This window comes from Mus musculus, chromosome 17 (genome assembly GCF_000001635.26).
Source record: "Mus musculus strain C57BL/6J chromosome 17, GRCm38.p6 C57BL/6J".
Lineage (NCBI taxonomy): Eukaryota > Metazoa > Chordata > Mammalia > Rodentia > Muridae > Mus > Mus musculus.
The window spans coordinates 84,379,210-84,392,068 of record NC_000083.6 but is presented as its reverse complement, the minus strand read 5'-3'; the positions used below and the strand labels follow the sequence as shown (position 1 = coordinate 84,392,068).

Below are 12,859 nucleotides of genomic sequence, written 5' to 3'. Positions count from 1 at the left end.
TATACTAGATAATATTTTCTACCATAGGGGATTCATCTCAAAAATATCCAAACAATCTTGTGTAGGCATATATATCTAATATGTTGTAAGAACTAACTAAAATGAGCTAATTTTGTGTGTGAGGTGGTGAAACTTCATTGAAAGCCTGTTCTAATAAGTGTGAAATAGTATTCCATTCTGGTTTTTAAAAAACTCTTCAGACTGATTGTGTGTGTGAATGTTTTGTGTTTGCACATGAATATGGGTACCCATAACATGCCTGGTGCCTGTGGAGGTCAAAGAGGGCATTGGATCTCCTAGAAGTGGAGATACAGATGTTCGTGAGCCACCATGTGGGAGCTGGGAACCATACTTAGCTCTCTGTCAGGAGCAACAAAGCTCTTAACTACCTAGTCCCTCCCATTCTGGGTTTGATTTGCATTTCCAAAGTGATTAGTAATAATGATCTGGAAACAGAACAACTCTTAATATCTTTTTTTTCTTTTTCTTTTTTTTTTTCCATTTTTTATTAGGTATTTAGCTCATTTACATTTAAAAATATGGAACGCTTCACGAATTTGCGTGTCATCCTTGCGCAGGGGCCATGCTAATCTTCTCTGTATCGTTCCAATTTTAGTATATGTGCTGCCGAAGCGAGCACTCTTAATATCTTAATAGGTCTTTCAGAGTCTGTGGATTCCTTTACCCACAGTGTGTCGTTCCGTCAGCAGTAGAGTCTTCCCTTCCAGTCCTGGTAGACAACAAGAACAATGCACTAACCTTTGTTGTTGGGGGCTTTTCTGGCCTTTCTGCCTGGCACTGAGATTTTAATAACCCAGGTGCCCCATAGGTTCATGTGTTTGAGTACTTGAGTTTCTACATAGTGTCGCTGTATGGGAAGGTTGTGAAACTTTACTTGGTAGAGCCTTTAAAACTGGTCACTGGGAGCAGGTCTTGAAGCTTTATAGCCTTGTCCCACTTCCTGTTTATTCTGTGCTTCCTGCCTATGTATACAATGTGACCAGCCAGTTTCCTACTCCTGTCACCTGACTTCTGTACCATGACAGAACTGTAACCCAGAATAAACTCTTCCTTCCTGTATGACTAGTATAACACCTGTTTAATACCATGTTCAAATAACCAAAGTATGGCAGGTTTATATCAATAATTCCAGTCCTTGAGAAACTGGAGCAAGAGGATAGCTTGGGTCACATAACAAGATCATGTCTTATTAAAAAACAAAATGAAACAAAAAAAAATAACAGCTGGGGTTATGGGTCAATAATAAAATACTTGCCTAGCATGTGCAAGACCCTGGGTTTTAAATAAAGATTATTTAAAACTCAGTAAGAAAAAGACAACCCAATTAAAAGGTACATGCATTTTCCCAGAAAAGGTGTTAATCAGTGGGCACAGGGGAAAGTGTTTCCTAGCGTTTTGTTACTAGGGAAATGCAAATCAAAGCCATCCACAGAATGTAAAAACAGCAACAACAGCACACTAACAAATATTCATGTACTGTAGGTCTGACCTGAGGCAGGGGCATCCTGGTAATGGAATTGCAGGTGACAGATGATGGTGTGCTGCTTGGGACACTGACTGCTCTTATTATGACAAGAGCTCTGTGATTTGCCTACCATTGAGTGGAAATCTCTGTCCAGTTTAGGGACTACACTGTGAATGGTATAAAGTCCATTTTCATGGTGATTGTGGATGAATTGGCAATTCACACTTCTAGAGCAGAGGTGGCAGTGGGTGGCCATTAGGACAGATGTGGTCTACTGCTGTGTTTTATTTGGCTTACAAGATGGTGCCTCCCTTTCCTTTAATTTGTTGCCAGCATTTCCAAATAGTGAGATTTCACATAAAAATTGAGGTTTCTGGCTTCCCTTGAAAAACACAGAAGATCTGGCAACACTGGTCTTCTATTCCCTGGAGGCCACTAGTCAGCCTGAGCTGGATATTAACTGGCCTAGACACAGTGCTCTGCCATTTCTATTGCCAGCACTCTGGACAGCTGAGTCGGTGGCTCTCAGTGCAATGGCTTCGGAAGCCCCTTTCTAATTCTACTGCTTTTACTGTTACCTTCTTCAAAAATATGCGTTGCACTTTCCTGTGCTTGAGTACATAATTATACAGCTCATGTGTAGCAGTCAGTCACATTATAATTGTTAAGAGCTTATTAAAAAGCAGAAGAAAACAAAGTAACAGCTGGGGTTATGGGTCAGTGATGGATCACTTGCCTTGCATGGGCAAGACCCCGCGCTTTACATAAAGGCTATTTAAAACTCAGTAAGAAAAAGACACCCCAATTAAAAGTACATGCATTTCTCCAAAGATGATATTAAAGTGACAAAGGACACATGGGAAAGTGTTTCCTAGCATTCCTTCCACAATAGAGGTCCCAGGCACGGAGCTTATGTCATCCGACTTAGCATCAAGTGCCTTTATCTGTTGAGCCATTTTGCTGGCTCACATTCTTAGTTTTGATAATCTCTCTGCTTATATTACTAGTTGACATACATTATTATGATGATGCCTACTTTTAATATAGGTTCTGTTATAGAAGTTTAAAATTTCTGATTCTGAGTGTTCTTCATGATTCTGGTATAACTCAGTACTCGCTCATTTGATAAGATAATTGAGGAAGGCTAATATTAGGATAGTGAAGATTTTTTTGTGATTCCGAAGGATCTTGACACAATGGCTTAGTGAAGATAGGCTCTGTTAGTATGTTGGAGTAATAATTATGCTTTATTCATAATAATTTTTCCTTTATTAAAAGATTTATTTGCTTATTTTACCTGTGTGAATGTTTTGCCTGCATGTATATGTGTGCACCACATGTCTGCCTGGTTTTAAGGAGGTTAAAACAGCATTAGATCTAAAATTGGAGTTGTAATTGGTTGTGAGGAACCAAATGGGTGCTGGGTCCTCTTCAAAAACACCCAGTCCTACACCTGCTGAGCCATCTCTCCACATGATCTTGCCCCCTTTTCTTTTGAAAGACATTATATACCCTCATGATATTACCCAAGACATTATATACCCTCATGATATTACCCAAGATATTATATACCCTCATGATATTACCCAAGACATTATACACCCTCATGATATTACCCAAGACATTATATACCCTCATGATATTACCCAAGACATTATACACCCTCATGATATTACCCAAGACATTATACACCCTCATGATATTACCCAAGACATTATACACCCTCATGATATTACCCAAGATATTATATACCCTCATGATATTACCCAAGACATTATATACCCTCATGATATTACCCAAGACATTATATACCCTCATGATATTACCCAAGACATTATATGCCCTCATGATATTACCCAAGACATTATATACCCTCATGATATTACCCAAGACATTATATACCCTCATGATATTACCCAAGACGTTATATACCCTCATGATATTACCCAAGACATCATATACCCTCATGATATTACCCAAGACATTATATACCCTCATGATATTACCCAAGACATTATATACCCTCATGATATTACCCAAGATATTATATACCCTCATGATATTACCCAAGACATTATATACCCTCATGATATTACCCAAGACGTTATATACCCTCATGATATTACCCAAGACATTATACACCCTCATGATATTACCCAAGACATTATACACCCTCATGATATTACCCAAGGCATTATATACCCTCATGATATTACCCAAGACATTATACACCCTCATGATATTACCCAAGACATTATACACCCTCATGATATTACCCAAGACATTATACACCCTCATGATATTACCCAAGATATTATATACCCTCATGATATTACCCAAGACATTATATACCCTCATGATATTACCCAAGACATTATATACCCTCATGATATTACCCAAGACATTATACGCCCTCATGATATTACCCAAGACATTATATACCCTCATGATATTACCCAAGACATTATATACCCTCATGATATTACCCAAGACGTTATATACCCTCATGATATTACCCAAGACATCATATACCCTCATGATATTACCCAAGACATCATATACCCTCATGATATTACCCAAGACATTATATACCCTCATGATATTACCCAAGACATTATACACCCTCATGATATTACCCAAGACATTATACACCCTCATGATATTACCCAAGACATTATACACCCTCATGATATTACCCAAGACATTATATACCCTCATGATATTACCCAAGACATTATACACCCTCATGATATTACCCAAGACATTATACACCCTCATGATATTACCCAAGACATTATACACCCTCATGATATTACCCAAGACATTATATACCCTCATGATATTACCCAAGACATTATATACCCTCATGATATTACCCAAGACATTATATACCCTCATGATATTACCCAAGACATTATATGCCCTCATGATATTACCCAAGACATTATATACCCTCATGATATTACCCAAGACATTATATACCCTCATGATATTACCCAAGACGTTATATACCCTCATGATATTACCCAAGACATCATATACCCTCATGATATTACCCAAGACATTATATACCCTCATGATATTACCCAAGACATTATATACCCTCATGATATTACCCAAGACATTATACACCCTCATGATATTACCCAAGACATTATATACCCTCATGATATTACCCAAGACATTATATGCCCTCATGATATTACCCAAGCAGGCCTGCCTGTAGCTCACGATTCTCCTGCTCCGACCTCCCAAATCCTGGTCTTACAGCCTTGTGCTACTGTGACTGGTTGTTTTACTTTTTATTAATCAATTATCATAAAATAATTTCAGAGGCTGTGTGGTGTTACTGCACACCCTTAATCCCAGCAGAGGAAGGTGAACTCTTGAACTCTTGTGAGTTCAAGGCCAGCCTGGTCTTCAGAGGGAGTTCCATGACAGACAGGAGGACTATGTATGCAGAGAAACCCTATCTTGGGTGGGAAAAATAATAATAAATTAAAAACAAAGAAAGAAAAGAAATCTTCTGAGTTAAATAACTTGAGGGGGCTATTGGCATTGTAAGATTAATAATACCATCCTGAATACTAACCGCCTTGGCTGCTTTAATTCATGGATTCTATCAAGTTAAACCTCACGAGTGTCCTTCACAGATGAAAGGAGGAGCTCGGGTCTCCCTGGTGTGCTCATTGTCAGGTGACGTGGGAAACTAAAGTCCGCTTTGGTTTTAGAAGTATGGTATTAGAAAGACTCTGCTGTGTGCAGTGGTTGGACTTGCACAGCTGGTACAGCTGAAAAGGAAGCCATTGAATGAATTATCAGAATTTTTTTTCTCAGTTGCCTTTTTTATGAACACAATCCTTATTTTCTTTAGCCCCACCTAATTAGTTAATGATTTTGAATATCTAGTTTAAACATTATAAATGGGTTTCGTGCCGTAACTACTTTCTAACTCTCACTTTCTGTTTATTTTACATTAGGTGAGAAATTCATCCACACTTCTCTTTAGTTCCTTGATCACAAGAGTTTTTGGCGTTAAGAGAGGAAAGGATGAAGTTTCCAAAACAAATAGGTAAGCCCAGTGCAACCTCACCTTCACACAGAAGCTCGGGCTAATGTAGCTGCTGATTCAGAGTCCTCAGTGAGCCAAGACTGTGCAGGTGCTCCAGTGGGCTCAGCCATACCCAAGTCTGCGTCCTTGGGCGGATCAGCTGTGTAATAAGCAGGTCTTGGGAGGCAGCAGGAGCAGGGCTGCAGGGCAGGGCTGCAGGGCAGGAGTGCAGTTTGACTACCTCTGGGTACATAAGCAAGGCTTCTGTCTGTACTTGTTATCTTCTTCAAGTATTGATGAAATGCCCCCAATTACTCTTTCTAGTTGCACTTAAAAAACTCTTCAGCAGGTCATCCTGTCATGTCCAGGTAGAGACGTAGCCATCTCTGTCTGTGTTCAGTGTATGTCCCTGACTCCTTTTTCCTTGTACGTTGTATGTGGACACGTGGAAGAATCACTACGTCTGGCTTTTTGGAGTTTATGCTCTCAGATACTTTTCTCGACGTGATATCTTTAGTGAACCTGTGCACACATTTTGATTATAGACAATTTAAATGCACGGTGAAGTTGTATGCGTTTCTAAAGAAGAGAAGCAATTAACTAGGGAATTGTTTCCACTGCAGAGGAGTTGATGCTTGTCTAACACTAGGTGTCACTGTTGTTTTGTGTTCAGTTGCTCCCTTACCATTACTTAGGATCCAGTTTGGTTGGCTAAGTGGTCTTTAGTTTTCCCTCTCACCTAAAAAGGTTGCCATGCTCCAAATTTAAGTTTTAGGCTGATTACTTAAAGAGTGAATTTTTTTTTCTTTTTGGTTTTTGTTTTCTAGACAGGGTCTCTCTGTGTAGCCTTGCCTGTTCTAGACTTCTCTCTGTAGACCAGGCCCACCTTGAGTTCATAAAGACACACCTGCCTCTGCTTCCTGAGTGCTGGGATTAAAGGCGTGCTCCATTATTGCCCAGCTCTCAGCACACCATTTGGATGCTTTGCACACCACTCCTAAGATGACCTGCGCCTCCAGCACCCACAGTGTTTCTCTGCTGCTGCTGCTTCTTGTTGTTGTTGTTTTTTTTTTTTTTATAGATTTATTTACTTATTTCATGTATGTGAGTACACTGTAGCTGTCTTCAGACACACTAGAAGAGGGCATTGAATGCCCATTACAGATGATTGTGAGCCACCATGTGGTTGCTGGGAATTGACCTCAGGACCTCTGGAAGAGCAGTCAGTGCTCTTAACTGCTGAGCCATCTCTCCAGCCAGAATATATTTTCTTGTGATAGAACTAAGTCTTAGGAATTAAAAAGTATGCTAGACACTGTGACACTGAGGCACACCACTGTAACACCAGTGCTAGAGTGGCTGAGATAGGAGGATTGTGCATCTGAGGCTAGCCTTGACGACAGACTGAAACCATGTCTCCCAGAAAAAAAAAGTTATGAGATATATGCTGTCAGTGAAACTTCGTGTCACTCTGAATTGTAATTTGAAAATCTATTTACCACTCTGTAAAACTCACCATATATATAAAAGGGAGGTAACTAGATATAATTATGAATCACCTAAGAATTTGATGAAAATACTAGACTATTTTTTAATCATTATTATTTTTCTGTGTATCTATGTGAGCATATGTACACATGTATGCAGTACCCACAGAGACCAGAAGAGGGCATCAGGTCTGTGAACCACCTGATGTGAGTGCTGGCATCTGAACCCAGATTCTCACAATTGAGCTGCAACTGTTTTTAATGGCTGAGGCATTTCTCTAGTTCTTAGTCTGTTCTGAAATCCAAATTGTAGTTCAAAAGCAAAACATTGCTTGTTTGGAAGGATGATGATAATTTTTGTTTTTCTTAAAGTAGTTTGTCCATTGAGTAGTTTAAAATGACTAGTGCTGCTTCTCTTTAGGTCTGTGCACCTGGGTCATAATTCTGCAGTGTGCTAAGGTTCAATCTGCTTATAAAACCGTGATTACTGGTGATACAAACCAAGCCTGAGGAGACAACCCTATAGCCTCAGTCCTCAGGATGCAGGTGCAGGAGCATCTGGAGCTGAAAGTCAGCCTGGGCTACATAGCTAGTTTGAGGCCAGCCTGTGCTACTCGGAACTTTGTCTTGGAAAAGCAAATATAATTGGTTTCTTCTTATAGTTGTGAAGTGCATACAGATTTTACTATGAGAAGTACTAGAGAAAATGATGAGATGTTTAATTTAGGTTGAAAGGGGGGAAGAATATGGCAGTCATAAACATGGTTTTACCAACGTTACACTGATGGAGATCCCTTCTGTACATGATTCTCTTTGAGTTGGAAAGGGTAGGAAATGAGAACTTTCCTGGAGAGAAAGAAGCAGCGTAGTTCAGAATGGTTCTAGTGCAGTGGAAGGGAAGTGAGGAAAAGGAGGAAATGGATTCTTTATTCAGTGTGATGGTCGCTTTTGGTCAGAGCCCTTGTGTTTGTCATCTGAAGATTTGTCAGGGCCACCCTTACACAGGCTTCTGCTTTCTCCCAACTGGAAAGCCTGTCTCAGCTGTCATTGGATCTGCACTCTAACGCCTTCATGGCCTCCAGTTTGCAGCAGTCGGTCTGCAAACGAGATGTACTTGGTTGCTTCGCTTTCTGCTGCAGTGCACATCTGCTCGTTCATACTGAGGCCTTTCCGTCTATTATTTGGTGTATGCTGGAAATGATGGCTTGACTTTTGTTTTTTTGCAATCGGGTAACTAAACTCACCTGGTGACATCTCACAGGATGGTGATGTTTGCTTTCACAAGGTCTCTGCTCTGCCAGAGAACTACAAATGTGTGCTACTGGTCAGGAAGGAGTTGACAGGAAAAGAACACCTGCCTTTTTCACCAGCTGTGAAAATCCTGTCTCTTGGAGTAAACAGCTTGGTTTCTAGGCTTTCTGCTGCCACTGGCAGTGACCTTCATAGACTCCTTTAGCTGCTCCCCACTACCATCCCAGGATACTGAGATCTAGGCTTCTGTCAGAGCTAAGCACTAGACTGCCTTTTCCTCTGACAGCGTTGGAGTCCTGCACGGACACAGACGCATTTGCTATTGCTTCTGTCCTGCTTCTGCCACCCTTGCCCCGCACCCGTGCTGCCAGGTTTTTGAGAAAAGTTTGGTGTCAGTGTCTTGACATTCTTTGTATACTTGGTGCCTCTAAAACTCTCTTGGATGTAGGAGACTAACAGACAGACTTGCTTAATAAGCACATTCTTGGTGCTAAACAAAGAAGAAGAAGCTGGTTTCTCCTGCTTTTATCCCCAGGTGGCTGCAGTAATTGACTGAAACAAGTTCTAGCTGATCTCTCTGTGCCTGGAGTTCCCCTGTAAAATGAGGGTTCTTGGAGTATCCCTGCTGTCCTTCTTTAAATGCTAAGCCCAGGCTTTCCATAAAGTTCTTAGAATTGCAGATTCGGTTAAGTGCAGTTCCTAGTGCATAGACCTGCACATAGTAGGGTAAAACAAACAAGCAAACAAAACCTACTTTCATAAATAAAGAAGTGATCAAGAGTCCATCTTCCTTTGTAAGTGTACTAAAATAAAGGTGCTTTTTGAGCTCATTGGCCTTGTTTTATATGTGTTCTTTGGTACGTTTTATTTGTCTGCATGTTTTAAACTGTGCATCTATTGAAGGATATCTTGTATTGTTTGTGGTTTTGAACTGTTAACAGATAAAGCTGTGACGGCCATTCATATATTTGTATGACCACAGAGTTTCACTTCCCTGGATTGAGTGGCGAGTTTTATTTATATTTTGTGCATAGGTGTTTTGCCTGCGTGTGTTGTGTGTCTGTGCAACATGTCCATGTAGTACCCACTGAGGCCAGAAGAAAAAGTCAGGCCCTCCTGAATTGAACTTACAGACGGTTGTTAGCTGCCATGATGGTTCTGGTAATGGAATCCGGTTCCTCTGGAAGATCAGTCGATCACTCTTGTTTAATCACTGAGCCATCTCTCCAGCCCCTTATTTGTTGTGTTCTTGAGTAGTATTTTATTTAGATTTTCTAAAACCTATTTCCTTGTGTTTCTTGTCATTTAACAGACTTAGAACTCAGCCTGACTCAGAGCTCTGACCATGCTTTCTCAAACAGCTCCATCTGCACAGGGAGGGTGGGGGTCCTGCATGACTCTCCCTTTCTTACAGCAGATCCCTGATTTAAACCCTATGTGAATTAACCTTCAAGTTGTCTTATTCAAGCTCTATAACCAATGTCAATGGATAATAGTCTGAAAAGCTTTATTTTTGACCATATGACATCCATATGGACAGTGTAGAGGAAGAGAGTGAATTAGGGTAGCGTTTGCACAGTCCTAATGCAGTGTGGCGCTCATGGCAAGCACCTACTGTGAACTGTTACCAGTTAACTGTGTTAACTGGGAGAGGAGCACATGAGGGTCTGAAGCCTGGTCTAGAAGCGAGGAGCTTACAGTTCAGCTGAAGACACAAAGATTGAGACTGTGAACCAGGTGAAATGGAAAATATATACCATAATTATCTGCATAACATGATACAAGTACTGAATTCTGTAGATATTTGTAAATGGAAAACTAAGTGGAATATTTGAAGGGAAATTTTCTTTAAAAGGCACAGTGGATGAGTAGATCTGGGTACATGCGAGAAATCCAATCTAAAAAGGAAAATAAAATTTGATTTACTGCTATGCACCTTCTTTATTTTGTCTTCTTAAAGAGAAACGCGTAGAAAGATTTTGTACAGTGTAAGAAGGAAATGTGTCTGTAAAAACATTATTAGACCCAACTACATGGATCTCAGTGACTGTGGAAAGACACTGCATGACTTTACTTTCTGGTGTGGAAAGGACAGAACCATTTTAGTTACTTCTTTTTCTATCTTGATGGCACAGATGTGCCAGCATCTTCTAAGGAGTGTCTTACGCTGCCCCGCACTCTGCTTCCTGGAAGATTGTGAAGCAGTTGCCAGACAGAACTACTTTTCTCTTGTTTTTCATGTTTTCTAGGAAAACAGATTCCACAAGTTTCTGTGGTTACCTACTCCATTGTTGAAGGAAGAACTGGATTCTCAAAACTCAAATTGAGAGCTGTGGAGTATGTGGGTTTTTGTGCTTTTGAAAATGTAATTATTAGAATTCACAATAGGTTGTTTGATTTGAACTGTTTAGTAGCTTGCAGCAAGTACTTATTTGGCCAAACTGAAACCAGAATTTTCCCAAAAGAATTCTCATTTTCTTCACTAAATGTGCATTTGTTGTGTCCTTACTCTGGACCAGGTACTAGAATACAGACAGGGATCAGAAGTATTCCATGCTGTGCTAAAGATGGAGCTCAATTGAAGGTCTGCGTGGCGTCCGCAGAGCCCTGGGTTCAGGCTCTAGTACCACTGAAACCCCAGGTGGTGATGAGTGCATAAAGTCCCAGCACTTGAGAGGCGAAGACTGGAAGGCTGGAAACTCAAGTTCATTCTTAAGAATTAGAAGCTAGGGCTGTAGAGTTGGCTCAGTGTCAAGAGTATTTGTTGTTGCAAGGACCCAGGTTCGAGTCTCAGCACCCACATGGAGGCTTACCACCTCAAAGACCAGCAACTGTGGTGCACAGACACACATGAAGGCAAAACTCTAATACACATAAAATAATAAAAATCTAAAATATTTTTAAAACATTTGTTTACTTATTTTATGAATATGAGTACACCACCATTGTTCTCTTCAGACACACCAGAAGGGGACATCAGACCCCATTACAGATGGTTGCGAGCCACCATGTGGTTGCTGGGAATTGAACTCAGGACCTCTGGAAGAGCAATTGGTGCTTTTAACCACTGAGCCATTTCCCCCAGCCCTAATTTTTTTTTTTTTAAGTTAGAAGCTAGCCTTGGTTACAACATTTTGTCTAAAATAATTTGAGAAGATGGAGGAGAAAAGGGAAGTTGTCATAGCCAGTAAAGGCATGAGTCGCATAAGCCTGAATATGTAAATTCAGTTTCTTGAACCCACAATGAAAGCAGAAGGAAAGAGTGATTACAGAGTTGATCCTGCCCCTCCCCATCATGCGCACGCGCACACGTGTACACACACACACATTCCATGTCCTTGGGGAAACTGAAGGGTTGATGAAGATTATCTGCTGTGTTCGAGTCTCTGTTGAAGGGCAGGAGAGGTTCCCTTGATGCCTACCCGTTTCCCATCCTGTGTTGTACGGGCCCGGCCTTCCCAGGCCCCCTTTACTTCATGCCTATGGAGGTAATGGAAGAACGGGCTTCAGTATCAAGGATTCCAGTATCATGCTGCAGAACCAGGAAGGTAGAAGTCTTGGATTCAGTTTGACTTACCCCACCAAGGTGCCAGTGCTGCTGTTAGACATTTGCCGTTTTTACAGTTAACTCTATAAAACTTTTATGTTTGATAATAGCTGGGTGCTATGGGATGAGAATTTGGGGGCTTATAAAACTTCTTTCCTGTAATGTGATTTCTTTTAGACTTAACTAAATATTTTTTATAGTCCATGCTTGTGTTTTTCATTCATGTCTTTAATTAAAGCCAGTCTTGATTGTAACAGCCATCATTACTTGGTTTTATCCTAAGACCCTAAGACATAATAGTGCTTTTCACACTTTGTAGATGTGAAAATTGAGTTACAGGAAAGATTTGCTCAAGATCATGAGTAGCACTAGCAGTAAAAGTCAATGATTATTTTTAGCTCACATTAGTTTGACTAGAACATTTTTTAAATTGCAGGTTTTTCTAGTAGTAACAATAATACAAAACTGTATTCAGTGATTCTTTTGTAGAATATGAATTTTATTCTTCCAAGAAGATACTTCACTTATCATAGGCTTTTAAACGGTGATTAAAAATCAAGAGTCCCATGTTTTGATGTGGTTTAGAGGCATCATCCATTCATTGTCCACAGACGTTTATAGAGCATTAAGTTTCTGTTTTTTAGCCAGAGAAGAAAAGTGACTGCCTGTAAAGACTGAGAACTAAGGCTCATGGCCCGTGTTGCTGTTGTTGAGTCGCTCTTACAACTAGAGTGAAGTCTATGCTGACCCTTTGAGCCAGGGTAGAGATCCATATCTTAAGTTACTGTTCAATTCTCAGGTTCAAGAATTGTAGGAAGAAAACCACAAATAAAATTTTTAACTTAAAAAAAAATTCTTGAAAAGTAATACATTCATGAAATTGAAGAGGGATGTAGTCATTGTGTTCTTAAATATTGACTCTTGCACGGACCACGTAATCTTCGTTCTTAAGTACTGCTTCAGGCCATTGCCTGCTTTAATAACTCAGGCATTGTTGTTTTCGTTAGAGCATGTTCTATGGAATTTTGGCAATGCAT

General features: G+C 40.1%; 1 protein-coding gene and 1 non-coding gene across 10 annotated transcripts in view; one reads left to right on the top strand and one right to left on the bottom strand.

Moving 5' to 3' along the window:
• Thada (thyroid adenoma associated) overlaps nucleotides 1–12,859 on the top strand; it is a 276,191-nt gene that overhangs the window by 74,178 nt on the left and 189,154 nt on the right. For 8 of the 9 annotated variants that reach the window (XR_003952120.1, XR_003952121.1, NM_183021.3 and 5 more), the window contains exon 26: nucleotides 5,467–5,558. Coding sequence is in view for 7 of the 9 variants with exons in the window: in NM_183021.3 (NP_898842.2) it covers nucleotides 5,467–5,558 (92 nt within the window). In the remaining 2 variants the exon portion in view is untranslated. Of the gene's footprint in view, nucleotides 1–5,466; nucleotides 5,559–10,524; nucleotides 12,083–12,859 lie in introns of those variants that run through there. The other variant, XM_030249804.1, reaches the window with a different exon arrangement.
• Gm24722 lies at nucleotides 534–640 on the bottom strand. Its single transcript, XR_003952459.1, has one exon. It is a non-coding gene; the product is annotated as a U6 spliceosomal RNA (small nuclear RNA).